Source organism: Brassica napus, chromosome C1 (assembly GCF_020379485.1).
Source record: "Brassica napus cultivar Da-Ae chromosome C1, Da-Ae, whole genome shotgun sequence".
Lineage (NCBI taxonomy): Eukaryota > Viridiplantae > Streptophyta > Magnoliopsida > Brassicales > Brassicaceae > Brassica > Brassica napus.
This window is the reverse complement of record NC_063444.1, coordinates 42,400,257-42,426,832: the sequence shown is the minus strand read 5'-3', so window position 1 is coordinate 42,426,832 and position 26,576 is coordinate 42,400,257. Positions and strand designations below refer to the sequence as shown.

Sequence of the window (26,576 nt, the reverse complement as noted above, 5' to 3'; positions counted from 1 at the left end):
ATATAATTAGTGGTAAGCAACGCTTCCCCCCCACATGTTCTTGGGTAACCTAGATTCCTGCAACATTGCATTCATCATCTCTTTTAGAGTTCGATTTTTGCGTTCAGCAACTCCATTAGATTCTGGTGAGTAAGGAGCTGTAGTTTGATGGATTATTCCATGTTCTTTACAGAATGCATTGAATGGACCATCGTACTCGCCTCCTCTGTCGCTTCTAACTACTTTAATAGTTGTTTTAAGCTGATTTTCGACCTCGAGTTTAAATTCTTTAAAATTTTCTAAGGTTTCGTCTTTACTATGTAATAAAAATACATAGCAATATTTTGTGCAGTTATCTATTAAGGTCACAAAGTACTTTTTTCCACCTAAAGTTTGTATGTATATCACATCACATAAATTGGTGTGAATTAAATCTAGAGGTTTATTAGTTCTTTCAACACGAGGTGATGGCGTTTTTGTGACCTTAGCCTGTACGCATACTTCAAATTTTTGTTTACTTGTTTTGCATTTAAGAATTAGATTTAAATTCATTAATCTTTGTATAGATTTGTAGTTTACATGGCCTAATCTTTCATGCCATATATTAAAAGACTCAACCAAATATGCAACTAGCTCTTTCTTATTCATTGAAACTTTTGGAGCTACAACTTTCGGAGGGACTGTCATTACATTCAACTTGACAAGTCCACCCTTAACATACCCTCTTCCCAAATACATCTCATTCTTCCTAATCATGAGCTTGTCCGCCTCAAAACTTGTGGCAAATCCATTCTTGCTGAGCAAGGTTCCCGAGACCAGGTTCTTCCTCATGTCAGTCACATGCTTCACATTCGTCAGAGTGACCTCATGTCCAGATGTCATCTTCAAAATCACATTGTCGCGTCCTTCAATCTTGGAGACTGCAGTGTTCCCCATCCTGAGCTTCTCTTGTTCAGCACCTATTCCTTGGTGCAAATGTGGGTGGTTGCACCTGTGTCATACCACCATTCCTTGGGGTTGTTGCGTTCAACCATGTTGGCTTCAGTCACCACAGCAACGAGATCCTCCTCAGTGAGATTTGCCTGAGCCTTCTCATCCTTGATCTTTTTGCGACACTCAACAATCTTGTGCCCCACTTTGTGGCAGTAGTGACATTTCCCCTTGAACTTCTCCACATTCGCATTGATCTCAATTCCTTTGTTCTTGAAGTTTTTTCCAGAAGCCTTCAAGGCTGCAGCAGTTTTGGAAGGCTTGGCAAGAGAATTAGCGTGTGCCTTTCCTTTGCCTTTGTGCTCAGCCATGTTGACACTGTGCGCCTTAGCAGTGACCTTGTCACCAGTTCGGTTTCTGGATTCCATCTGAAGCCTCATGATGAGCTCCTTGAGCCTCATCTTCTTCTTCTTGTGCTTCAAGTAGTTCTTGAAATCTGCATAGCTTGGAGGAAGCTTTTCAATGAAGCTGAGAGTTGTGAATGTCTCGTAGATGGACATTCCTTCAGCAGCGATTTCATGGCAAATGAGCTGAAGCGGTTCCACCTGATCCATGATGGGTCTTGAATCCACCATTTTGAAGTCGTGGAATTTTGAGACCACATACTTCTGGCAGCCAGCGTCCTCACCTCGTTACTTCTTGTCCTGTGATCTCCATAGCTCTTTCGCCGTGGGGATCTCCCAGTAGACCCGGTACAATGGGTCAATGAGACGACCCAAAATGTAACCTTTGCAGATGAAGTCGGAATGCACCCATATGTCAAAAGTTGCGAGACTGTGAACATCATCAATCCCGTAAGGCATAAGGGGCTTGTCCTCCTGGATGAACTTGTCCAGCTTCATCGTTGTCAGGAAGAACATCATCTTTTTCTGCCACGTTTTGAAGCCTTTGCCATCAAACTTGTCTGGCATCAGTCCTTGAGTGAACACACTAGGGACAGCCGGAGGAGTTTGAACTGCCACCGGACCATTTGCAGTTGCTGAAACTGAACCCGTCTGATAAAGACCAGCACCGAATAGGCTACGGCGAGTGGTTTCATCAGTAGCATTTCCCGCAGGGAGGATAGTGCTTGTTGTTGCTACAGCGGTTGACGCTGTGATGTTTCCAACGTTTGTCACGGTTGCATCAGTTGCTGCAACGTTGAGTGGAGTCTGATTGACATTTGTGGTGTCAATGGGGGTGTTGTTATCGTTTGTCATTGTTTTTCCTATAGAGAAAACCATGAAGGCGAATCAGTACTCCATTCAACAAATAATATATTATTTTAAAGAAAAATAATAGTTTAAAATTGATGGTCATTTTTGGTGTTTGAACCAAATCATATCGATATTAGTCTGGAAAAACCGTTTCACAAACTCGCTTAGAGAAGCATTTGCAGCAACCGTTTTGTATAGACTTAGAATGTTTCATAATCTCGCTTAAGGAAGCGGTTATGGAAACGATTCATATTTTTTTTTTAAGAATAGTATATCAAAACTTTTCGAGATAATGCTAGAAAGCAATCCGCAAATCGTTATGAAATACATAGGAAACGTTTCGCGGAAGAGCTATAAAGCAATTCGAAAACACGTTTACAAAAGAACAAATAAACGTTTCGCGGATAAGCAAAGAGCAAATCGCAAACATCGTTTTGAACGAAACAAGAAAAGGTTTATATGAATCGCATATCAGCAAACAGAACGTTTCGCGGAAATGCTACAGAGCAAATCGCAAACAGCGTTCTAAAAACCGTTAACAAATCTTTGTTGAACCGTTTTTCAATCCGATTAAATTGCAAACAGCGTTCTAAAAACCGTTAACAAATCTCTGTTGAACCGTTTTTCAATCCGATTAAACGATTTAAATAGAAAGCGAAATTAGAGTTAAGATTGTAGAAGTCGGATAACCAGACTGAGATAAACGATATAACAAAAATAATACGTTAAGGAAATCGACGATTTGTAAAGCGAATACAAGAACGATAAGAAATCGTATTCGCAAATAAACATTGAGTCGAGATGTAATCTCTTTCCTTAACTCTAAATATTTGCTCCGTTAGTGAGACGGTACTGTACGAATATCGAGTCCCAGGATACAACCATGGTAGACGATTACGCTTCACTCGTGAATTGCCCTATCGAACTATAAATCTACGAAACACTCTCGAACTATAGACTTACGCTAAGGGATTTTCGCTGTTGGATTTTTGATACGGGAAAAGTTAAGAAATGAAGAAGGAAGAGAGTCAATATATAAAGAGGAAACGAGGAGCGGTTTTTCGAAACTGTTGCCAACGTTTTCCAAAAATCTCTCAAAGATCTCGGAGTGGAACGTTGAACAACTTTCTCCGCAAGTTTCTCTCTTGTTGACTCGGTTCTGATCCATTTAGAACAGATAAACTTCGTGTCGTTTTTAGACAAACTACATATCGTTTATACACAAATGTCATGCTGTTTTTTAGAAATTTTTAGAAATGAAATGGCAAAAAACATTGAGCTTAACTCTGGCCCAACACCGAGCCGGACGGCGGCGGCGCGAGCGTGGAGAGCCATTTCTTCCTCTGAACCGTTTGAAACAAGGTAAGTGTAGTAGCTTGTATATACAACTCGTCCTCAGCTCTCGTAAGCGATGTGGGATGTTTCCCAGTCCTTCATTAACTTACTTATGCCATTAGGCTTTGATTACATTGGCCCATTGGCCCATTTCTTTTCACACTTTAATTAAACCCATTTGGTTTAAATGGATCCAACAGATATAACTATTGAGTCATTGCCTTTGTTGAAGAGAGATATGTAATTGTCTCTTCCACAATCTACGTAGGCTGTAGAATTAACTTGCATAACATTATGCTGGTCTCTATTGTAGTTGAAAACTGTTTGAGAAGAGAGACAGATTTAGCAAGGTGGGTGTTGGAAACAATGGTTCACATGTAAGGGATGGGACTGTAACTTAAACTCTACTATATTGTGTAGGAATTAGAAATTTTACCTAAGACATCGCCGACATGAAACTCTCTTCCCTGTGTCCAGTTGGTATAGTTTGTGTAAAGTTCCCAACCAGAGCTGTCGCCAACTATATGGTTTGATCCATCGGATTTTAGCATGAATGACGACAGCAAGAACATGATCAAGCTGGAGAGCCATCTTTGCGGATGAAGCATTGTCATCTCTTTGCCTTTGTTTTCTCTACTTTTTTTTCCAAAATTCAGTCAAGGTTTATAGCAGTAAGCATAGGTGGGTGGGAAGGTCATGACATTGTTGTGTTTACTAGATTCGTTACTTAGTCATGTAAACCATACTTTTTTTTCATAGTCTACTAATACAACAAAGAATAGAGTAATTAGGCAAGTTGAATCATTAGACTGCACTTTGAGAAGAGGTCGTCATTGTTCAACCACTTGCATCCAGTTTTCTCTTCGGTTTTGTTCTCCTTCTTCTTGGCATTATGTTTATCCAGACCAAAGCAGCCGGCTGAGACCTTATCGTAGACTACGGGCTCAAGGTTCCATGATGCATGTGATATAGAATTTGGAAGGCAGATTATGTGGATTGACGAAGTCCCTAAATCATCGTCTTCATTAACGTTTGTATATTGTCATTAACTTCTGTAGATTCTAGACTTGTTCATCACTCTGTTCTCTCTGTATATAAACAGAGTTCCATTATCAATAATAATTATCATTCATACCAATCTAATAGCCTGAAGTGAATAGATATGGTTCTTGGAGAATGCTGACCTTGCTTTTTGGCGAATAAACAGACGTTAATTTAAACTCTATGATACGAAACATTCTAACCAATTGAACTATAGTTGGCGCATCCAATCATAACAAATATCCGTCACTTGGCATTTCAATAATTATGGTACGTTAAAATCAGTGTTCTAAAATACGGTTTAGTCGACGTTTAGGCACTATACGGTAGCCAACCGTACTATTTTTATATTATACAGTGTTTTATGCAGATTTATATAATTCGAGCGAATAATAGCGTTTAGGCGGACATTATCCGGTATACGCGGACGTCTAAAGAGATTTTAAGCATTAATATTCAAAAATAAACTATTAATATAATTATTATATTATATTAATGTTATTATTTATATTACTTCTACTTATTTTATGTATTTATATGATTATAGATATTATTATAATTGTTGCAAAATCATTTTAAATTTATCATCTTTATATATCTATTATTTAAAATGACTTTAATTTTTATAATTTAAAACTATTTATATAGAGAAAAAGACAAAAATAGCACTAAATCAAGTTTATGTTCCCAAACTAGCACTCAAGGTCAATAGTCACAAAAATAGCATTTAATGTTTTATCAAAAGTCACAAACTTAGGGTTTAGAGTTAAAGGGTGGGGTTTAGGATTTAGGGTTTAGGGTTTAGGGTTTAGAGTTTAGGGTTTAGGGTTTAGATTTTAGGGTTTAGGGTTTAGGGTTTAGAGTTTAGGGTTTAGGGTTTAGAGTTTAGGGTTTAGGGTTTAGAGTTTAGGGTTTAGAGTTGAGAAATGAGGTTTTGGGGATAAGATTTCAAATTTTGAAAAATAAAAAAATTAAAATTTTCAAAGGATAAACTTAGAAAGGTTCTATTTTGGTCATTTTAGTTTTTGAGTGCTATTTTTGTGATATAAACTTAGAAAGGTGCTATTTTTGAGATTTGCCCATTTATATATGTTAAACTATATACTTATACATAAAAGTGGATTTAAAATATATTTATGTTCAGTTTAAAAAAAATAATAATGTATATATTAATCATATACTTATATTTCGTGTAAAAGTATATATCCGTATATATCCCGTTTAGGCGTTCGTATATACGGCTAGACGTTATACTGTCATCTAACACGTAATGAACCGCCTAGCACGTTTTAGAACACTGGTTAGAATAGTAGTTGTAACAGAGCCCGCCTTGACCACAAGCTGGTCAAGCATGGGGTCGAGGGCCGGTAGGTTTATAAATACTGTAGGGGCCGAAAGAGAAATTTCGTTTCTGGTCTTACAAAACTATGTATTGAAAACATGGCGGACTGTTGGAGTGTTGGTAGTAGGAGCAAAGTCTGGACCCAGTTCACGTGGCTTTTGGTGTGAAAGGTATGACTTTCAACTTTCAACTTTCAACTTTCAACTTTCAAGGACATACCAAGGAGGGTTCAATAATTCAAAAGGATTTGCTTTCATTTTCTTCAGAAACGCGGCTTTGTTTATTCACTCATATTCGTTATTGTTCCTCTCAAAAATAATCTACTTCTTATCCTAAAAACAATACACAAGAAGAAAATTTCCTAAAATATCATATTTAAAAATAAAATAATAATACTCATATTTATAACTGAATAATTAATTAAATATATTAGTAGTTTAAAAAAAAATGTAAACTATGTAAACAATAAATTATACAATATATATATATATATATATTATATTTAGGTTTAGTGAACTTAAGATCTAGTATTGAGAAGTGGAATTAAAATTTTGATTTATCGTTTATGGTAATTTAGCTTTTTTTTGAAATTTTACTGTCATTGGTGTGATTTATGTGAAACGATAATATTTTAAAATTAACACAAATTGGAGCTTCTTAAGGTTTTCCCTCTTCCAACCTTTTTGCTTGACTTTTTCTTTTTGGTAAAATCCTTTTTTTTTGCTTGACTTATTAAAGAAACCCTTTGAAGTTTCGTTGATGGGTATCCTTGCACAAAGATCCAATATGTTACGTTATTTTCAATTTGACGAATCAAGCTTCCTGCAACCTTCCATGTTTTAAAAATTTTTTTTGCAAACATCCATGTTTTCGTTGTCTTTATAAAACTAACAAAGTCTTAATGAGCTAAACCCAAAAACTCAGTCTCTGTCCTCTCTTTCATTGTTTTGCTTCTTTGTCACGCTTACCCTAGGCTTTTGGGGGTATTCAGCTTCTCGTTCTTGATCTTGCAGAATGATTTCCCCAAACGAAAACGACCAAGTTTCCATTCCAGAAGCAACATCTCGTGCTCACACCGGGGCTTTCAATTTCAAGAACCGTAGCGTTTCCCTCTCAAATTCAACTTATTACATTGATGGATGTGACAAGTCAAAGGTGGCTTTGGGCTACACAGTCCCAATTCGAACACAGAGAAGACCACCTGGTCCTCTTTACTCTACTCTCAGACCTGAGTCTCTCCTTCCTCCATCTATTGAACCTCCTGATTCCTCCTCTACCGTTGATGTTCGATCTGAAGACGAATCCGTCGTGAAAAATGCAAATATCTTGACATCTGGACAACTAGGGATGTGTAATGAACCTTACTGTACCACTTGTCCTTCTTACTACAGCCACCAATCTGCTAATTTTCATACTTCCAAAGTTTCTGACTCCAGGGTATGTATGTATGTATGTATATTAATGCTTCTACTTAGCTTGAGGACCAAGTAAGTGTTAGACATAACTGATATGAATGTTATTTTTTCTTGTTTAGTTCCACACTGCTCTGTATGATGATGCTAGAGGTTGGGCTAAGCGATTTGCTTCCTCTGTTCGTAGATGCGTGCCTGGAATCATGAATCCTCATTCCAAATTCGTTCAAGTCTGGACTAGATTCTTAGCCTTTTCATGCTTGATGGCTATTTTTATAGATCCCACCTTCGTCTTCCTCTTATTAATCCGACATGTATGCTTCCTTCCTCTTCCACTATCAGTTTCTTGTTTGACTGTATCTTTTTTTCTTGAGTTTAAGATTACTGCAGGACAACAAATGTATAGAGATTGATTGGACAAAGACTACCGTACTGGTGTCTCTTAGGAGTATGTTTGATCTTATTTTCTTTATTAACATTCTGCTTCAGGTGTGTCTCCTTTGCACTTGTCTCCTGTGTAAGAAATGATTTGCTTTAATTATTCTTCTTGTCATATTTGTCGCAGTTTCGAATGGCCTATGTAGCTCCTGAGTCTAGAATAGTTGGTGCTGGCCAGTTAGTTGATCATCCAAGAAAAATTGCTCGTAATTACTTGCGAGGCAAATTTTTTCTTGATTTGTTCATAGTGTTACCCATTCCACAGGTTTTGTACTCTCAACCCTTGAAATGTTTCTTTGAGTTTTGTCAACTCGGAGATGTTTCTTTTTCTTACATTATATTTCACCTTTGTGTTTCAGATAATGACATTATCGATATTACCAGCACACTTAGGCACATCCACAGCAGGATTTGAGAGAAACATTACACGCAGCATATTTATAGTACAATACATTCCAAAGTTATATAGGCTTCTTCCTCTTCTTGCTGGCCAAACACCGACAGGCTTCATATTTGAGTCGGCTTGGGCCAGCTTTGTTATTAATCTTCTAACCTTCATGCTTGCTGGTCATGCTGTTGGATCTTGCTGGTATTTTTCAGGAATTGAGGTATATAAGTCAGTTTTTTAAGAAATACTTTATGTATGTTTTCAAAACTCCGAGTAGTTTTACTGATTCTTCTCTCTCTCTTTTTGGTTTTTTTCCAGAGAGTAAAAAAGTGTCTGTTGTATGCGGCTTGGAATAACTCGGTAGATGAACGTAGGAACCTTATAGATTGTGCTCGTGGGAACATGTACGCATCTGCGTCACTACGAGCTCTCTGGAGAGATAGTGACAGTGTCAATGCTTGTTTTCAAGAGAGTGGCTTTTCGTATGGCATCTATGCGAAGGCAGTCAATCTTACTAGTCATTCTAGTATCTTCACACGATTCAGTTACTCTCTGTTTTGGGGATTCCAGGTAACTTAGGCTCTATTAGGTTGATTGATGTTCAAACTATTTAGTCTCTTAAATCACTCTTAGCTAATGTGAAACTGTTTTTGCAACTCTGTAAGCAAATAAGCACGCTTGCTGGAAACCTATCACCAAGTTACTCAGTGGGGGAGGTTTTCTTTACAATGGGCATCACTGGACTAGGCCTTTTGCTTTTTGCGAGGCTCATTGGTAATATGCACAACTTCCTTCAAGCTCTTGATCGAAGGTATACCTACTCCATCAATTATGTTTCAAAAGAAAAACATTTGATCCACCAAGTGAGATTGATGATTTGTGCTTGTCTTTTTTTAGGAGGATGGAAATGATGCTGAGACGGCGTGACGTGGAGCAGTGGATGAGCCATAGACTGTTGCCAGAAGATATAAGAAAGTCTGTGCAGCTTTGCATCTCATTTGAATTAGTCTTTTTGGTCATACATTTCAGGCTATGTAATGGGACGGTCGATAGAACTAACTCAGTAGTTTGTTCAAAAAAATGCAGGAGGGTGCGAGAGGCAGAGCGGTTCAACTGGGCAGCGACTAGAGGAGTTAACGAGGAATTGCTCTTTGAGAATATGCCTGAAGACCTCCGGAGAGATATAAAACGTCATCTCTTCAAATTTCTCAAGAAGGTAATAAGCATAATACATTGCACTAGAACAGAATCCATTTCCTTCTGTATACTTTTTAGATAGTGGGCATAGATAATAACCATTTCTGATATTCAACCATAATGTTTTGAAGTGTTGTTTGGGGTTTGCAGGTGAGAATATTCTCGCTGATGGATGAATCAATCTTGGATTCAATACGTGAGAGGCTGAAACAGAGGACGTACATAAGTAGTAGCACGGTGTTGCACCGCAGAGGTCTAGTTGAAAAAATGGTATTCATAGTGAGAGGTGAGATGGAGAGCATTGGACAAGACGGTTCTGTTCTTCTTTTATCAGAAGGTGATGTTTTTGGTGAAGAGCTTCTCACTTGGTGCCTCGAACGCTCTTCTGTAAACCCTGGTACGTCCCTTTTACTAACAGCTCTGCCTAGATATGTGTGTGAGTGTTTCTGTGTGTTTGTAACTTTCCAATTTATTGCATTAAGAAGTTGAAATATTAAAGATTGAAACTGAATATGTTTTGAAACTTGAAGATGGGAGGAGCATAAAGTTGCCGCTAAAGGGGTTGGTTAGCAACAGAAGTGTTCGATGCGTGACAAACGTAGAGGCGTTTTCGCTGAGTGTAGCAGATCTTGAAGACGTAACGAGCTTGTTCTCAAGATTCCTACGGAGCCATCGAGTGCTAGGGGCCATAAGATACGAGTCTCCGTATTGGAGGCTAAGAGCAGCTACGCAAATACAAGTGGCTTGGAGATACAGAAGGAGACGACTTCACAGATAGATTTTATTGTACTCTTCATTTGTTAATTGTGATAATTTGATGATATTTTAGTTAGGAAATCTATATATATAAAGTAGACATTTTCCTTTTTTCTGACAAGTGGCAGGGGGGTTTGCTGCCACGTGTCCTCTTTTATTTTTTCATCAAAATTCACATGTTTGTTATATTAAAAAATTACCGATGGAACTTGAATAATGTAAAAACTCAGAAAATCAGAATAAATAAACAAATAATAAAAGAAAGCAAAATTTTCGAGTCTGATAAAATTTCTGAGAATTTTAGTTATCTAATCGTTCTCGCACAAAGAATCATTATATAAAATTTGATAATTATTTTATTGGTCAGTAAAATTTAAGATGAATAAAGAAATAAGTAAAATAATATAAATAATTTTAAATATTTAATTTATGAACAACTAAAAATAATATTAACTTTCACTATTTATTATTTTTTACTATTTTCTATTTTTTTAATTTACAAATTAAATATTTATTTCACTATTAAAAATCATAAAATAACTAAACTAAGAAGTAGAAACTAGAGTACAACATATGGTCTAAACCTAAAACCTCCACAACCACAAAAAAAGGTAAAATTCCATAATAATACTAACTCAATAAAGATCTGAAACTGAAAAGAGATTAAGAATGAAGACTAAATTACCTCATCTTACTACAGAGTGTTTTAGCTAAAATAATCAGAAGTCAGAAAAAAAGCAAAAATATAAAATCTGAGACAAAGCAATCCTCCGAACACAAATGTGTGTAATAGAGTACCAACGCAAAGAACCAAAAAAGCAAGTCAGAAGAAAAATAATGACCAAAATGCCAAAGTCATCACGAAGTAGGAAAGCACATGCCTAAAGCCCAGCCACTAGCTAAGAGGTAAGAAGCACCTCACAAACTAAAGCAAGACGCCCATGCCAGCGAAGAACCACAAAACTCTAGATAAAAAGGACCAAATCTCCATGAGATTAACTCCGTACGCCTATACCAAGGGAAACATGGAAAGAAAAGAAACAACCTGAAGGAGCGAGAATGGAAACCAACCACCGAGAAACCAGAGCTCAAGCTTGATACCATAAACAACCTTCCAAGCCCACCGAGCATACACGGAGGAAAACACTATCCAAAGCTAGAGTGGCAAACATGGTAGAAATGAGAGCTACTAGAGATGCGAGCAGCAATGAAAACTGCAACAAGATGAGAGAACAGCGAGGGAATGGAAAACAAAATGAAATTAGCAAACCGTAGAGCCGTACTCAAGCTATGAAAGAGATAAAAGAAGTTAGATCACGAAAAAAACAAAATTTTAAAACCAAGACGAGCAAGGACCATCGACGTCAAGCCAACGACAAGGAAAAAACATCAACGACGCCTAAACTCTGACCCAACCCAAGAAGATGCAGTCTCCAACATCAGCCAAAGTTTAAGGAAGAAGATGAGCAATCAATATTGACCGAAACAACCTACAATGCAATGAGAAACAACCTCACAACTTGGAACTCATAGACTCGACCTACAACAAATATGAGATAATCTCACAGGACAAGACGGACAATAAGAACTCTACTCCAAAACATAACAATCATTCCTGGGAGAAGCACCGGTGAGGTAAACGAAATACAAAGATGGTGATAGGTAAGGTCAAAATATAGAGATATGGCAAAAAACATCTCAAAAAAAATAATGTTCAAAATTTTGAAAATACAATAAAATATAATTTTGACTCTGAAATCGTTAATCTTAGAATCAACAAATATATAAATGCAAAATTATTGAAATTAAATATGTTTTATATGAGAGGCTCACGTCACCACTAACAAATACTATTATATACACGACAACACATTATTGAAAAACAAACACAAAATATATTAACATATCACTTACTACTATATAATACAGTAAAAATACAAATAATATTTTTAACAAATAAAGACGGCTACATAATTATATCATCCAAAAAACTCATACTTATTAACAATAAAACAATATTCCGCGCGAAGCGCGGACACCCCCCTAGTTCAAATATAAAGCTTAATGCATGTTTTTATTCAGTAGTGATATTTAAGTGAAATAATTCTGTTTAATAAGATAGTGTTGTAATTAGAGAGTTTAGAAACTGGATATTTCTATGTTATTATTAATGATCAAGGGGGTTCTTTTATATAAGGATTACAAGATGAAGATAAATGAAAAGTATCCAAAACCTAAACTCACTAGGATTAGGAAAACTATTAATACATAATAATGGAAAAATTACATCTACTAGGAAAAGGAAATCCTTTCCTTTTCTCCAAGCTTTGTGGCCGTCTCTCTCTCTCCTGGAGTCGGCTCTCTCTCTCCTCTCTCTAGGGCTTCGGCCGTCTCTCCATCTTCTAGGTATTGGGCCGGTTTTGAACCGGGCCTGGTTAATGGCAATCCACTCCATGATTTATAACACTCCCCCTTGGATGCCATAACCATACAGGATTTGTAGTACGCTTCATGTTGCCTCATTAAAACCTTATCAGGAAAACCCAGTGGGACAAAACCATGATGAAGGAAAAAGAGTACAACACGCACTACTCCCCCTGATGTGAACCTCAGTGTAGGTTTCTACATTCTACGCATCTGGTGCGTGATCTTTCCTGTATATGTAGGAAGGGAGTAATCGGCCAAGTTCATTACTAAGCCGTATCTAGACCACTTCGACCTCTCAGGTCGCCTCTCATGTCTTTTGACATTAAGTGTCCCGGTAAAGCATGTGTGCTAAACAATGTGAACCATATTGTTCTCGGGGATCACTATTGGGCTTTTGCAAATCGTGTTTGCATGTGTCCATAGTCTAGACGTGATCATCTACTGTTAACTCTTTACTTTGGTCGGACAAAATAAGTACTTATGGACAATGTACTAGACATGGTTATCATGAACCTATGTCTCGATCTGGCCGATCCATGTCTGGGTCATAGACCTCGTCTATACATGTCCACTACTTGTCTCATGAGTGTTCAAGATCAATGATCATTGCTGTGAGTTTTATAATCTCTCATTATGGCTCTGTGGCCGAACACTCTCATGTATGTGGACATCGATTTCTTTGCCTTAGCTAATGCTATATTCATTATTCTTTGCATTCCTATCTTAATGATGATGATGGCGTCTCATGACCTCAGTTGCTGTGGATCATATCACACGCTAAGTATACATTATTAGGTCATGGACTTCGGCTTTCACGAGCTTATGGACTACAATACTTTATATCCGACAGGTAAGGATAGATTAAACATCTCCTTTTATCCTTACGAAAAAACTTTGTGGAGTTTATACAGCAGCAGACCGTTCTGCTATGCCGGATCCTTAAGGGATCTGATTGTCGGATTGCAACCTGATGGTTGATCTTTTCTACTAGCCCGTGATCAAAGGATAAGAGTCAGACGCCTTTTAGCAGAAGGGGCCGGACACCTTTATCTGAAAGCCGGATACCTTTCAGCTTAAGGGCTGGACGTCTTTAGTCGAAGGACCGGACGCCTACAGATACGTTCTGTATCAGTCTACTAACCTCTTTTAGGTTTAGTATAATCACAAGGAATTTCAAATATATGGACTGTATTGGATTGTCTTTTATACAAGTCCAAGATCAATGATCATGCGTGATCAATTTCTTTTACATACTATATGCAGCTGTTTTATGTTTCAGTCCATGAATCAGCTTAGGAACGAAGCTGTTCTTTCATCTTATCCAGTGATCCATATGATGCTTACTACATCATTTGTATCTAATTTCTTCCTTATGACCAGACCATTGTCAATTTCGAAATCTATAGCAGCAACCACCACATAGGAGTTTATCTCCTTATAATCTGTTCATTTGATCTCTGTGAGTACCTTGTGTAACAAGCTATGATCTAATGCTGTTATTAGGAAACACGAACACTCTAGACCTCGTGATCATGTGCCTTTCTCACGGTTTCTTTATCTCACAAGATCCATCTATTTCACTGGTTTTATCAGATGGCGTTTCTGTATATGTATATGGCCAATACGCTCATCTCTCCTTTAGATACTTTGAACCTCCACGTTTATCTTTTAATATAATCTTTTATGATCTTTATGATTGTATGAGTACTCATTCGTGGGTTCATGATCCTCGCTTCATCTCTTTATGTTCAAGTGCTATTCTCTTATGCATCTTTATGTAACATTCATGTGTGTGTGTGTCGACACTTTCATGTGGTTCCATTATGTTCCATACATGATCTGATCACTTTGAGATTTCATTAGCCAGGACCTTTGTTACCTAGTAGCTTGGCGTCCCAAGACTACATGGTTTGGTACCTTAGATGTGTAGCTGCGCAACCTTTTCTCAATGTCTGTTATGGTTTCCTTTATAATTTCGGATCTGTATTCTATGCATCGTTTTCTATCCGAGATTCCTTTATCTTATGTAACACTTGGTCTATCTTGTATAGACTCTATAGCAACTTGATTATGTCTCTTCTAGGACATTCATTTGGTGCTAAGCTGGTTAGTCATTTTTTTTTTTCGGGTCAGTGTCTGGCCTTTCAATTAGCTTCTCTATTGGCTAGCTTTGTATAATCTTTCTTTGGACGTCTTAAATCATAATCTCTAGTCCGAGGATCTTGCCAAGACAATGATGGTTTAAAACCATTCTTATCATTCTTTATCCAGCTTATAATCTTTCTCCTTTAATATTCAGATTCATTTGTTTCATGCAATCCGTACCTGGCCACTATTTTGATCACCCATGTTTTGGCTTTCGGTCCTTTTTATTTCGTGGAGAAGATCTTATTCTTATATATTCCCAATCCTCTTCTGAGGTTCCATCTTAGACGGCACATGTATGTATGTGGTGGTTTATTCAAAATCTCTTAAGATGGTGTATGTCTGGTTTTATGACCCGTATTCAATCTGAGATGGGAATATCTATGCTCACTTATATATGGCCTGATGCATATTATCATTCTATACATGTAAAACATAATGTCTCCAAGCTTATAGACTTTAGAATCTTAGTCTTATAGATAATGGCTCACATGGCCGAACCTTTTATAGGTAATGGCTTGTGTGCGGCCAAGCCTGCACTATGCGTATACAAGTCGTGGCCAAGCCGTGTATAGGTGATGGCCGTGTATAGGTGATGGTCTTTGCAGCCGACCATAACATGGTTTCTTCGGTTTGGCCGTTTGTATCATGGCCTCTACGGCCGAGGAATGGTCCTTTATGGCCGAGTAATGACCGACCCATATAACATGGTCTTAGACCATAGTGGTACACGAACTTGTAGTATTGATCATGGGTTTATCCTCTCTCCCCCTCATGACCATACTATAAGGTCGTGGTGCTTGGGACAATTAAGCCTAATGAGTTTCCCTTTGTGTACATGTTTCACAACGTGAGATCTTTTACGGGATAACTCTTTGTGCCTTTTCAATCTTTGCATCAAGTTTAGACTTTAGGATGGCTAATCCTATCATGCCATATAGTGTAAAATTTCATGGTGTTATCTTCATACGGTTACCACATCTCTTGCCTCTTTATCATACTGATCTGTAACATAGTTTTGATCAGTAGAGATCATAGGTATAGTCTCGACCACTTTCTTTCAAGGTCTTAGGCGTTTGTCTTCTTAAAATCTAAAGAAACTTGTTTCCTTCCTTACCCATTGTTTCTACTTGGAAACCATACATTATAACTTCAATGGGTCACATATTATTGGGTGTGTATAATGCCTTATAAGGCAATGCCTTAGCCATTGTTCCTTTACTATGCTTACTATACTCATTCATGATTTCTTACTTGGTTTTATGCCCTTTAGGCAACTCTTTAAAATCATTTATATGTTTAAGTAAGATCAGGCAAGACATAATGAAATCAAAACCAATTCCATTATATATATATATATATATATATATATATATATATATATATATATATATATAATCGTGAAACATCAAAGCAAATCATAAAGCAATAAGACAAGTCGTATCGAAATTTAGTCCTTGAGACAATCAGAAGTCTCAAAATCCATTTGGTCATCTTTAGCAATGTCAGAATCATCATCAGCCTCAAATCCGGAATCACGAACCATGTGAGCCTCAGGGTTCTTGTTCTTCAGACTTTCTTGGTAGAGCTCACATAAGTGCTTAGGGTTCTACAGTTCTTGGCCCAATGGTTGCCCATTCCACATCTGTGACAAACGGATTTGGTCGAGTAAGACAGTTTGGATATGCCGCCTCGACCACGGCCATAACTACCTCGGCCACAGCCATAATTGGAACCACGACCACGGTTATTGTGGTTTCCTTTCCGGTCGGTCGAGTAGTTGTCTCGGCTGCGCCCCTTGTATCCACCTTGGCCTTTGCCGTGTGATCTCTTGTCATTTTGGACATAATTGCACTCGTTGGGATCTTTCCTTTCAACCTCATTAGCCTCCGGTAATGGTGTTGTTCCAACAGGTCTAGCTTCATTGTTCTTCATCAGGAGCTCATTGTTTGCCTCGGCCAGAAGCAGGCACGAGATCAGATCAGTATATGTGGCGAAGCCTTTCATTTTGTACTACTGTTGCAGTATCACATTCGATGAATGGAATGTAGAGTAAGTCTTCTCAAGTAACTCTTCTTCGGTTACTACTTCACCACAAAGTCTCAGCATCGAGACCGTCTTAAATAAGACTGAATTGTACTCATCCACGGACTTATAATCCAAGAATCTAAGATTCTTCTAGTCGTTTCTAGCCTTTGGAAGTAACACCATTTTCTGGTGATCATTCCTATGCTGTAAAGCATCCCAAAGTTCTAGTGGATTTTCCATCGTGATGTACTGATCTTTTAGACCTTCAATGAGGTGATGGCGTATAATACTTATAGCCATGTACCGATTCTTATCGGTCTCATTGTTGCCCTTGATGATAGTATCACCAAGTCCCTTTGACCTTAGACTGATCTTTGTATCTAGCGCCCACTGCAAGTAGTTATCTCCGGAGAGATTAAGGGCTGCATAGTCTCTGTTTGAGATTTTCGACATCTGAATCACATCATCATTCAAAATTAAGTCACAATGTGATCATGTGGCCGCAAGAAAATCAACAAGCTCGGCCACAAACATGTCTTACACATTTATGAAAATCAAGCAATCTAATCGACCATGGTGCGAAACAATCATCAAGCCACACGGCCATGTATTTCTACTTAATGCAAACAGTTTCAAGATTGTATAAACTACATGCTGGTCGATTCTTATTTAAACAGTATGAATGCAATTCATATTCAGATTCATATGTATGCAAGCAATCCTTAATCAATTCTAGGGTTTCCGATTTAAACACTAGTAGAATTCGATTTTAAGATTAAGGTTTCAAGGCCATTAAGATTTAAATTCTAGATCAGATTATTTCAATCAATCTAACAATCCTAAACCTCAGATTTTATCAAAACAATCAATCAAACAAGAACAAATAAAATCGATTTCAAGCTTATATGTTTAGGGTTTTCGATTCCAAAATTAGGGTTTTAGGGGATTTCGAAAACTTTGATCTTTGATCAAGGGAGTTAGATTTGAGATTCAAAATCATTAAGACTTTGATTTTAATTGATCAATGGATCAATCTCGAATTATGGTTTAGGGGATCGGACTTATTCGAGCTCCGATTTACTCTTTTAGGGTTTGATCTATTTGTCTTAAGGCTTTCATCTTAGAGATTAGTTTTTAGGGTTTCAATCTTTACAAACAATCAGGTTCGATTCATGTTCTCAAAATTAGGATTACCTTTGTTTTGCAGGTCTGAACCGGACCACCAAAGATCAGAGACGAGCTGAGACGAGCGGACGCAGAACGGCTCCTATCGGGTCGTGTTGCCGAGAGCTATCGCGAGCTTGTTTCTTCTCGCGGACGGTTGCGTCTGGTCGGGGATTTGGTCTGAGCTGGACGCAAGCTGAGCTGAGGCTGAGGACCTTGATCACGGACAGGGAACGTCTGAAGCTGAGCTTGATCGGAGTTGAGCTTGATCGGAGTTTGCAAGCCGGAACGCAAGCAAGAACAATTTAGGGTTCCAAAAGATCAAGACGGCGCCGCATATTGTTTCTGCGAGTGTGGGCGTGTCTGAGATCGGATTGACGAACGGTTTGCGCTGATGAATTTGTCTCGTCAAGAGCTTCAAGATGATATGTGGCCCGTCGTCTGGTTCCTCAGGGTTTGAGAGATAGATCTATTTTAAGTTGCGCCTAATTTAGGGTTTATTTGTGACGGATTTTAGGTTAGGTTTTGTCTCAGGGTTTTGGAGTCTATCGTGCTGATAACGTATTGTAATTAGAGAGTTTAGAGACTGAATATTTCTATGTTATTATTAATGATCAAGGGGGTTCCTTTATATAAGGATTACAAGATGAAGATAAATGGAAAGTATCCAAAACCTAGACTCACTAGGATTAGGAAAACTACTAAGGCCATGTTCGTTTGCTCACCCAGATCATCCATCTAGGTGAATATGCAAATCGATGTTCGTTTTGTGCATTATAATGCTACATCCAGATGGATCACCCAGCTGAATTTTTAAGAACTCATCTCAAATTCTCACCCAAGTGAAGGTGAGTCTTGATGGTGCATCTGGATGCAGATGCATCTAGTTCAGTCCAAAATGATAAACGACAAAAATGACCTTCTAAAATCAAAATATTATTTTCAAACCCTAAATTCTATTTTTTTTTGCATATACATTTTTCTGCTATAACCAAAAAATGCATTTTCTCGCAAAAACTGAAAAACACACTTTCCCGCCAAAACCGCAAGATGCGTTTTTCCGAAAAAAAACGTAAAACACACATTTCCATAAAAACACATTTCCATAAAAACACATTTTCGGCCAAACCAGTAAAACCGCACGTTTCGACCAAAACCGAAAAATCGCATTTTTCCGTCAAAACAAAAAAAAAACGCATTTTCCCGCCAAAACCCAAAAACGCATTTTCCCGCCAAACTCCAAAAAGCATTTTCCGGCCAAAAACGCAAAAATTATTTTCTCGTCAAAACCGAAAAAATGCAATTTTTTCGCCAAAACCGGAAAAACGCAATTTTCCGCTAAATTCGGAAAAACGCAATTTTTCCGCCAAAACCGGAAAAATACATTTTCTCGCCAAAACCAGAAAACACAATTTTCCCGATAGAACCGGAAAACGGAATTTTCCGCCAAAACCAGAAAACACGCATTTTCCCGCCAAAACTGAAAAACACAATTTTCCCGTCAAAACCGGAAAAACACATTTTCTCGCCAAAACCGGAAAACGCATTTTCCCGCCAAAACCGGAAAACACAATTTTCCCGCCAAATCCGGAAAACAGAATTTTCCTGCCAAAACCGGAAAAACGCATTTTCCCGCCAAAACTGAAAAACACAATTTTCTCGCCAAAACCGGAAAAATGCATTTTTCCGGCAAAACCGGAAAAACGCATTTTCCCGCCCAACCGGAAAACACAATTTTCCCGCCAAAAACGGAAAACAGAATTTTCCCGCCAAAACCGGAAAAACGCATTTTCCCGCTAAAATCGGAAAAATGCATTTTTCCGCCAAAAACCGGAAAAATGTATTCTCGTCGAAACCGCAAAAATGCTTTTCCTGCCAAAATCGCGAAAAAAAAATTTCCGCCAAAATCGTGAAAAACACTTTTCCCGCCAAAATCGTGAAAAAAAACTTTTCCCTTCAAAAACATTTTTCCCGCCAAAACCGCAAAACACATTTTTCCCGTCCAAACCGCAAAACGTATTTTTCCGCCAAATCCATAAAAGTGTATTTTTCCGCCAAAACAACAAAATGCATTTTTTTCGCCAAAAACAAATTTTCCCTCAAAAACCGCAAAAATATTTTCCGCTAAAACCGTAAAAATTCTATTTTTCCGCCGAAACGTAAAAAATTATTTTTTAATCATTTTATTAACAAGTCCACATGGATGTAGATGAAAGTTAAAAAATGAAAAGCAAATGAACATAGTTGCATTCAAATGATTCATCTAGATACATGGACGAAATGAAGAAACGAACAACATCGAGATGGAGCATCTGGATAAGACATCTAGATGGACCATTTGGATGCATCTTCCAGATGTACAAACGAGCAGGGCCTAATACATAATAATGGAAAGATTACATCTACTAGGAAAAGAAAAGGATTTCCTTTTCTCCAAGCTTTGTGGCCGCCTCTCTCTCCTGAAGTCGGCTCTCTCTCTCTCTCATCTCTCTAGGGCTTCGACCGTCTCTCCATCTTCTAGGTATTGGACCGGTCTTGGACCGGACCTGGTTAATGACAATCCACTCCATAATTTATAACAGATACTATTTAGTCCAAGTGTTGCTAAATGTTGAGGCTTGTCTACGTATTATGGGCCTCTGTTACGGTGTTTTACCGTTTGGATTGCTGGAGAAATTTACGATGATATTCGTAAGAAGCTGAGAAGATTCATGTGATGTGACAAAGTGAAAATCAAGGTTGCCTAATCTGCCTAGAAAATCTCAATGTATTTTTGTAAATCTACTCAAATAAGTATAAACTAGGTGATAATCCACGCGAGATGAAATTATTATTTTTGATATTTATAAAATAAAAAGACATAAAGTCCATTAAATGTGGACATCGGTTTGATTGTATATTTGATTTTATTGTATTTTACTCCATTGAAATATAAGAACCATTCGAAAATCTTATTTATTTTGGTTTGGAGAATTCACAAAAGTGCTGGAGGTTAACGATGAAAAATATTGTAGAATAAGTCTTATAAATAAAAAGCTCAATTTTATTAAGACGCATAAAGATAAACTGATAATACGATTTAAATCTATTTCCATAAACTAAGTTTTTGAAATATATGCAAATCCCCTATTCATAATTAACTCAATCACGTATATTAGCAAAATAGGCAACCGTCATATAGTAAACTTGAAATAACCGAACAGAAGCGTGGTTTATCTTCGTTGATTTCAATAGACGTTCCAACTCGGAACCGACCGGTTCGATTCAGTAAACCCACAATTAGAAGTTCCAACTTGGAACTAATAACAGTCGCGTATGAATATAACTTTTTTTTTTGTTTTTACGTGTCTGTCTTAGCCATTAATCTACAACAAACTGCACAACACAAGAAAAAAATGAGACTCTTCTAGTTTAGCTTGAAAGTTGTGTGTTTATCCTATAGATTATGTACCTATTATCAACTCTATCGCAGAATCTCCATGATCTCATAAGACTTCGACCCTTTTTGTCTTTGCATGCACCGCCTCCATTAATTTGTACGTGATAATAAAGGATAAACAGTATGCTTAAAAGAGCGTATCGTAGGTAAGAGTGTTCGTGAGCTTGACGAAAGAAAGGGGAGAAGAGTTCGTGAGCTGCAGTAGTTTGTAATAACGATAATTCTAAGCTTGACGAAACAATGGGAGAAGAGTTCTCTTTTTTACAGTAATAATCAACAGCTACGCACAAAGATGCAAAAGAAGTCGCCTCACAAAGCCGATCTAATGAACAGAAACTTACATGTTCTCTTCTCCTCTTCAAGACTTCAACAATGGACTAACAGATGCATTGATTTCTCACAGGTTCGGTCGAAAAACACAGTTCTTTTCATCTCAGTTTGCGTGACGCTTCTCCACGACTAAAGTCCCCATCTCAAGAACCTCGCCGAGAATAACCTAGATGGATCGTCGTGTAGGCCATGCGAAGAAGGAAGAGGAGACTTCTATGTTCAGTAGACTAACAGATGTGTTGGATTTCTCTATTTTGTCTTAAAACACAGTTCTTTTCATCTCAGCTTGCAATTTATAATCATTTTTGTCTATAAAAATTGTCATCACCTGATGTCTGATGAGATATGTTGAAACCTCGAAGGTGTGAAGAAGATTACAAACTGTTTATAAAATGTTTCAATCCTCAGACTAGTTTATAATCAAAAGCTCGTTAAGAAGATCACACAAAAAAAAGCGCCAAGATGCTCCAAAAAATGGAAAACAAAGAAACAAAATATGTGAAAGTGTCTCTCTAAATGACATGTGTCAATATTGGTGTGAACACATTAATTGTAATGCTCATATTTTAATATATAAGGGATAGTCAAATGTTTGACCAAAAAAGGTATAAATAGTCAAATAAAACCATTTATGCCATAACTAATTTTTTATTAATTATTTTTAAAAATAAATTGGTTCATAAACAATATTTGTTACCTAGTTTAGAAAACAATAATTTTTATTTCAACTAAAATTAACAGAAATTGGATAGGTAGTGAAGAGAACTCTAAAAAAAGTACAGCTAAATTATATGATAAACTATCTATTTTATTTTTAAACTTTCATATAGCATAATATCTGCTAATTCCCTATCTTACAAGCTTCATCTATAGACATGTAAAACTGTAGAGGAAAAAATGAAAGGTATTACAGATGAGATTTTTATTCAAATATAAAACTACGTGAAAATGATCTTATTAAAGCAACTACATTTTACAATATGAATTCAAGTGAAGCATTAAGCTATCATATAATATAGTAGCATCACCAATGTAACAAGCACCAAGCTTACCTCATCATCAAGAATGAAGAGCACAATCTAAAGGCTGTAACTAGACTGAGCAGTGTACAATCTCTGAAGCCGTCTCCTTCGGTATCTCCATGCCACTTGAATCTGCCTAGCTGCTCGTAGCCTCCAATATGGAGATTCATACCTAATGGCTCCTTGCACTCTAGGATTCCTTAAGAACCTCGAGAACAAGCTTGTTACGTCTTCAAGATCTGCTACACTCAGGGAAAACGCCTCCACGTTTGTCACACACCTAACATTTCTGTAGCTTAGCAATCCCTTTGATGGAATTCTTATCCTCGTCCCATCTGCAGGTTCCAAAGCATACTGATTAGTTACAAAATGCAGTGTAATGTTTCAAGTTTATAACCCAAAACATTGAGAATTATGAGCACATAGACTCTACAAGGATGTAATGTTTCAAGTTTTTTAGCCCAAAACATTGAGAGTTGTGAGCACATAGAGTCAACAAGAGATGTACCAGGATTAACAGAAGATCGTTCAAGGCACCAAGTGAGGAGCTCCTCACCACAAACGTCTCCTTCTGATAAAGGAAGAACAGAACCGTCTTCACCAATGCTCTCCATCTCACCTCTCACTATAAATACCATTTTCTCAACTAGACCCCCACGGTGCAAGACCGTGCTACTACTTATGTATGTCCTCTGTTTCAGCCTCTCACGGATGGCATCTAAGATTGATTCATCCATCAAAGAAAATATCCTCACCTGCAAACCCACCAACATTTTCAATCCACACAAGTTTCAGACAAAACAGAACCAATACCGAGGGAAATAGACTTTGATGTTTAACCTTCTTGAGAAAAATGAAGAGGTGTCGTCTTATATCTCTTTGAAGGTCATCAGGCATATTCTCAAATAGCAATTCTTCGTTAACTCCTCTAGTAGCAGCCCAGTTGAACCGCTCAGCCTCTCGCACCCTCCTGAAAATGTAGAAACAACTATTCATTTAGCTTTATAGTGACATCACATAACCTAAGACAATGTAAATTTTCAACTTGAGAAGCAAGTTTTAAGAGGCATAGTCCACATACTTCCTTATACCTTCTGGCAACCTTCTATGGCTCATCCATTGCTCCACATCACGCCGTCTCAGCGTCATTTCAAGATTCCTAAGATGGACAAAACACAATAACCGGGGAGTACTTTATTATTTAGAAACCACCCACCATGCCTTTGAGATATCTTCTTATGTGATACGGTAGTTACTTACCTTCGACCAAGAGCTTGAAGGAAGTTCTGCATATTACCAATAAGAAGCGCAAAAAGCAATAGCCCCAGACCGATAATCCCCATGGTAAAGAAGACCTCCCCAAGAAAGTAACTTGGGACTTGGTTTCCAGCAAGCGTGCTGATTTGCTTTTGAGAGATGTAAACAATGTACATTCATTAAGAGTTCCACATGTGCCATCCAATGTAAACTATTTGAACAGTTGTGTAATAAACTGAATTACCTGAAAACCCCAGAAAAGAGAATAACTATATCTTGTGAAGAGGCTAGTATGACTGGTGAGATTGACTGCCTTCATATAGATTCCATAAGGAAAACCACCCTCTTGAAAACAAGCACTTGCACTTGCATCACCTTTCCATGCAGCAAACGCTTCAGAGCTATCTCCACGACCACAATCTATAAGATTTCTACATTCATGATCAGAGTAACCGCAAGCATCTCGTAGGCATTGGTTAACTCTCTGAAAGATACAAAAGAGAAAAGGGAGGCAGGAAATGAGAAGAATCAATAAGCCACTACATATCTATACATCTTTTATTGGTTAGGACAAGAGAGGTAATGTAAGCAACATAAATGATTTTATATCTAAATGACTGATACAAGTTTGAGACTTTTGCCATACCTGCAGACCAAAAAGATACCAGCAAGAGCCAACAACATGACCAGCAAGCATAAAGGTGAGAAGATTAATAACAAAATTAGCCCAAGCAGACTCAAATATGAAGCCTGTAGGTGTTTGGCCAGCAAGAAGTGGTAGTAGTCTATACAACTTCGGAATGTACTGGAAAAGAACTGCAGCGCGTAACAGGTTCTTTGCGTAGTTTGCCCCAGATGCACCTAAGTGTGCTGGTATTATCCATAATATCAATATCTGTAAAAAAAAATATCTACATTAAATGAACATATACTAATTACTTCTACTTAGAAGTTGGGCTCTAACGTTATGATACCTGTGGAAGTGGCATTACTATGAACAAGTCTAGTAAAAACTTTCCTCGGAAGTAATGCCGAGCAATTTTTCTTGGATGAGCAACTAACTGGCCAGCACCAACAACTGTGGACTCGGGAGCTACATAGGCCAATCGGAACTGCAACAATATATGAAATAAAGAAGCATTTGAGGCCAACATGTTCTCTTATAAGTTATAAGGTAACATAAGCAAAAGGAAACACACCTGAAGCAGAATGTTTACAGAGAATAAAATATCTGTTACACTTCTAACAGCTACAAATGCTTTAGCCATCGGCCAATCAATCACAATGCATTTGTCGTTCTGCAGTGCCAAAGACTGTTGTAAACGCAAGAATACCAAAACATGAGAAGCAAAATATGGAGAGAAAAAACATACCTGTTTGACTAATATGAGAAAGAAGAAGAGAGGATCTATGAAAATAGCCAACAAGCATGAGAGGGCAAAGAACTTAGTCCAGCTCTGAACGAATTTAGAGTGAGGATTCATGATTCCTGGTAAGTATCTATTAGCAGTTGTAGCAAACCGCCTAGCCCAGCCTTTAGCATCATCATACAGAGCATTATGGAACTAGTAAGATAAAGAAAAGACTCGGTTTCAGCTACATTTACTTGATCCTCGAGCTATTTTTGTGACTGTGTTGAGTATAAAAATCAAAACACGATACCTTGGAGTCAAAGAAGGCAGAAATTCTGGAACTGGGGATTTGGGCAGCTTTGCGGTTGTAATAAGAAGGACAAGTGGTACAGTAAGGATCATTACACATACCTAACTGTCCAGATCTCAAGAGATTTGCGTGTTTTAAGACGAACTCGTCGTCTGAGTTTTTATGTTCCAGAGTAGCAAAAGAAGGATACCTCTCAGGCTGTGACGAGGAGATACCAACTGAATCAGGAGGGGGAAGAAGAAAGAGAGGCTCAGGATTGCGAGTAGAGGAAAGAGGACCACTCATTTGAACTAAAGGAGGTCGTCTCTGGGCTCGAAGAGGACCCGTGTAGCCTAAAACCACAGTGGAGCTGTCGAAACCGTCAATGGTGGAACAAGTGTTTGAGAGGGAAACGCTACGAGACCTGGAAGTGAAAGGCCTAGTACGAGATGTGTCCGAGATTGGAAGCATGGGAACATCATCGTTCTCCTTGGGGGAAGCCATCTCGAGACAAACTCTTCACCTAGAGAAAAGTTTCAAGAAGACCCAGGAAGAAGAAAAACTCTAGGGCATGAGTGAAAAATCTTATTTTTGGTAAAAATGTGTGAAAAATCTGCGGCTGAGAGTTTCCAAGAAGCTGAAGCAGAGACTTTTAAAGATTTCCGAGAAGGAGACGATGACTGAGTCAGGCGTCTCGTATAGAATCAAATCTCGTCAAGCCAAGTGTATACATTTTTTATTATTAATTTGATTGACATATTAAAAGTATGCCTATGTGTGAACACGAAAAAATAAGCCACGTCAGACAAAAATAAGGACATTTGCGAAGACTTGACTTTTGATTTCATTGTCTATTGATATGGTGGGTCCCTCTAATATTGTGTTGTTTGTAATGGAAATAAATCATTTGACGTTACTATTTAAATAAAATAGCGGAATTATTTCCAAAAGATCTAATTAAAATTCCATTATTGGATCACCTACCAAATCTATATTATAATAGATAGAGTTTTTGCTCACTCTTCAATGCGCCACGTCAGCGTTTTGTG

General features: G+C 37.7%; 2 protein-coding genes across 6 annotated transcripts; one reads left to right on the top strand and one right to left on the bottom strand.

The window, feature by feature from the left end:
• Positions 1-6,752: 6,752 nt before the first annotated feature.
• Positions 6,753-10,299, top strand: LOC106397099 (putative cyclic nucleotide-gated ion channel 19). Of its 4 annotated transcripts, none has more exons than XR_007318043.1 (11): positions 6,758-7,320; positions 7,418-7,609; positions 7,686-7,784; positions 7,861-7,998; positions 8,093-8,341; positions 8,440-8,691; positions 8,787-8,932; positions 9,019-9,096; positions 9,208-9,337; positions 9,450-9,715; positions 9,849-10,184. XR_007318043.1 is itself a non-coding variant. In XM_013837655.3 (11 exons), the coding sequence occupies exons 1-11, from the start codon at positions 6,898-6,900 to the stop codon at positions 10,094-10,096; spliced, it is 2,202 nt and encodes a 733-aa protein (XP_013693109.2). In that variant the 5' UTR covers positions 6,774-6,897; the 3' UTR covers positions 10,097-10,299. The 4 variants fall into 4 exon arrangements, 1 of the variants encoding a protein (XP_013693109.2); XM_013837655.3 differs by having other exon boundaries at positions 6,774-7,320; positions 9,469-9,715; positions 9,849-10,299; XR_002658109.2 differs by lacking the exon at positions 9,849-10,184 and having other exon boundaries at positions 6,753-7,320; positions 9,189-9,337; positions 9,450-9,689.
• A 12,176-nt stretch (positions 10,300-22,475) lies between these two features.
• LOC106402128 (probable cyclic nucleotide-gated ion channel 20, chloroplastic) lies at positions 22,476-26,235 on the bottom strand. Of its 2 annotated transcripts, XM_013842802.3 has the most exons (11): positions 25,549-26,235; positions 25,260-25,451; positions 25,086-25,184; positions 24,861-24,998; positions 24,533-24,781; positions 24,131-24,370; positions 23,890-24,035; positions 23,711-23,788; positions 23,470-23,599; positions 23,138-23,384; positions 22,476-22,964 (listed from the first exon to the last, which is right to left on the bottom strand). In XM_013842802.3, exons 1-11 carry the CDS (start codon positions 26,029-26,031, stop codon positions 22,687-22,689), a joined length of 2,280 nt encoding a protein of 759 aa, XP_013698256.2. In that variant the 5' UTR covers positions 26,032-26,235; the 3' UTR covers positions 22,476-22,686. The 2 variants fall into 2 exon arrangements, with proteins under 2 accessions (XP_013698256.2, XP_048600532.1); XM_048744575.1 differs by lacking the exon at positions 22,476-22,964 and having other exon boundaries at positions 23,352-23,384; positions 23,721-23,788.
• Between the last annotated feature and the right edge of the window lie 341 nt (positions 26,236-26,576).

What these genes read in the sequence shown, in the direction of transcription:
- LOC106402128 (XM_013842802.3), bottom strand. Translation starts at nt 26,031, where the DNA reads ATGGCTTCCCCCAAGGAGAACGATGATGTTCCCATGCTTCCAATCTCG. An exon ending in GGTATCTTTTTGGTCTGCAG is followed by an intron (nt 24,371 to 24,532) that starts GTATGGCAAAAG and finishes TGTATCTTTCAG; the next exon opens with AGAGTTAACCAATGCCTACG. An exon ending in TTGCCAGAAGGTATAAGGAA is followed by an intron (nt 23,600 to 23,710) that starts GTATGTGGACTA and finishes CTACATTTTCAG; the next exon opens with GAGGGTGCGAGAGGCTGAGC.
- LOC106397099 (XM_013837655.3), top strand. Translation starts at nt 6,898, where the DNA reads ATGATTTCCCCAAACGAAAACGACCAAGTTTCCATTCCAGAAGCAACA. An exon ending in TTATTAACATTCTGCTTCAG is followed by an intron (nt 7,785 to 7,860) that starts GTGTGTCTCCTT and finishes TATTTGTCGCAG; the next exon opens with TTTCGAATGGCCTATGTAGC. An exon ending in ACGCTCTTCTGTAAACCCTG is followed by an intron (nt 9,716 to 9,848) that starts GTACGTCCCTTT and finishes TGAAACTTGAAG; the next exon opens with ATGGGAGGAGCATAAAGTTG.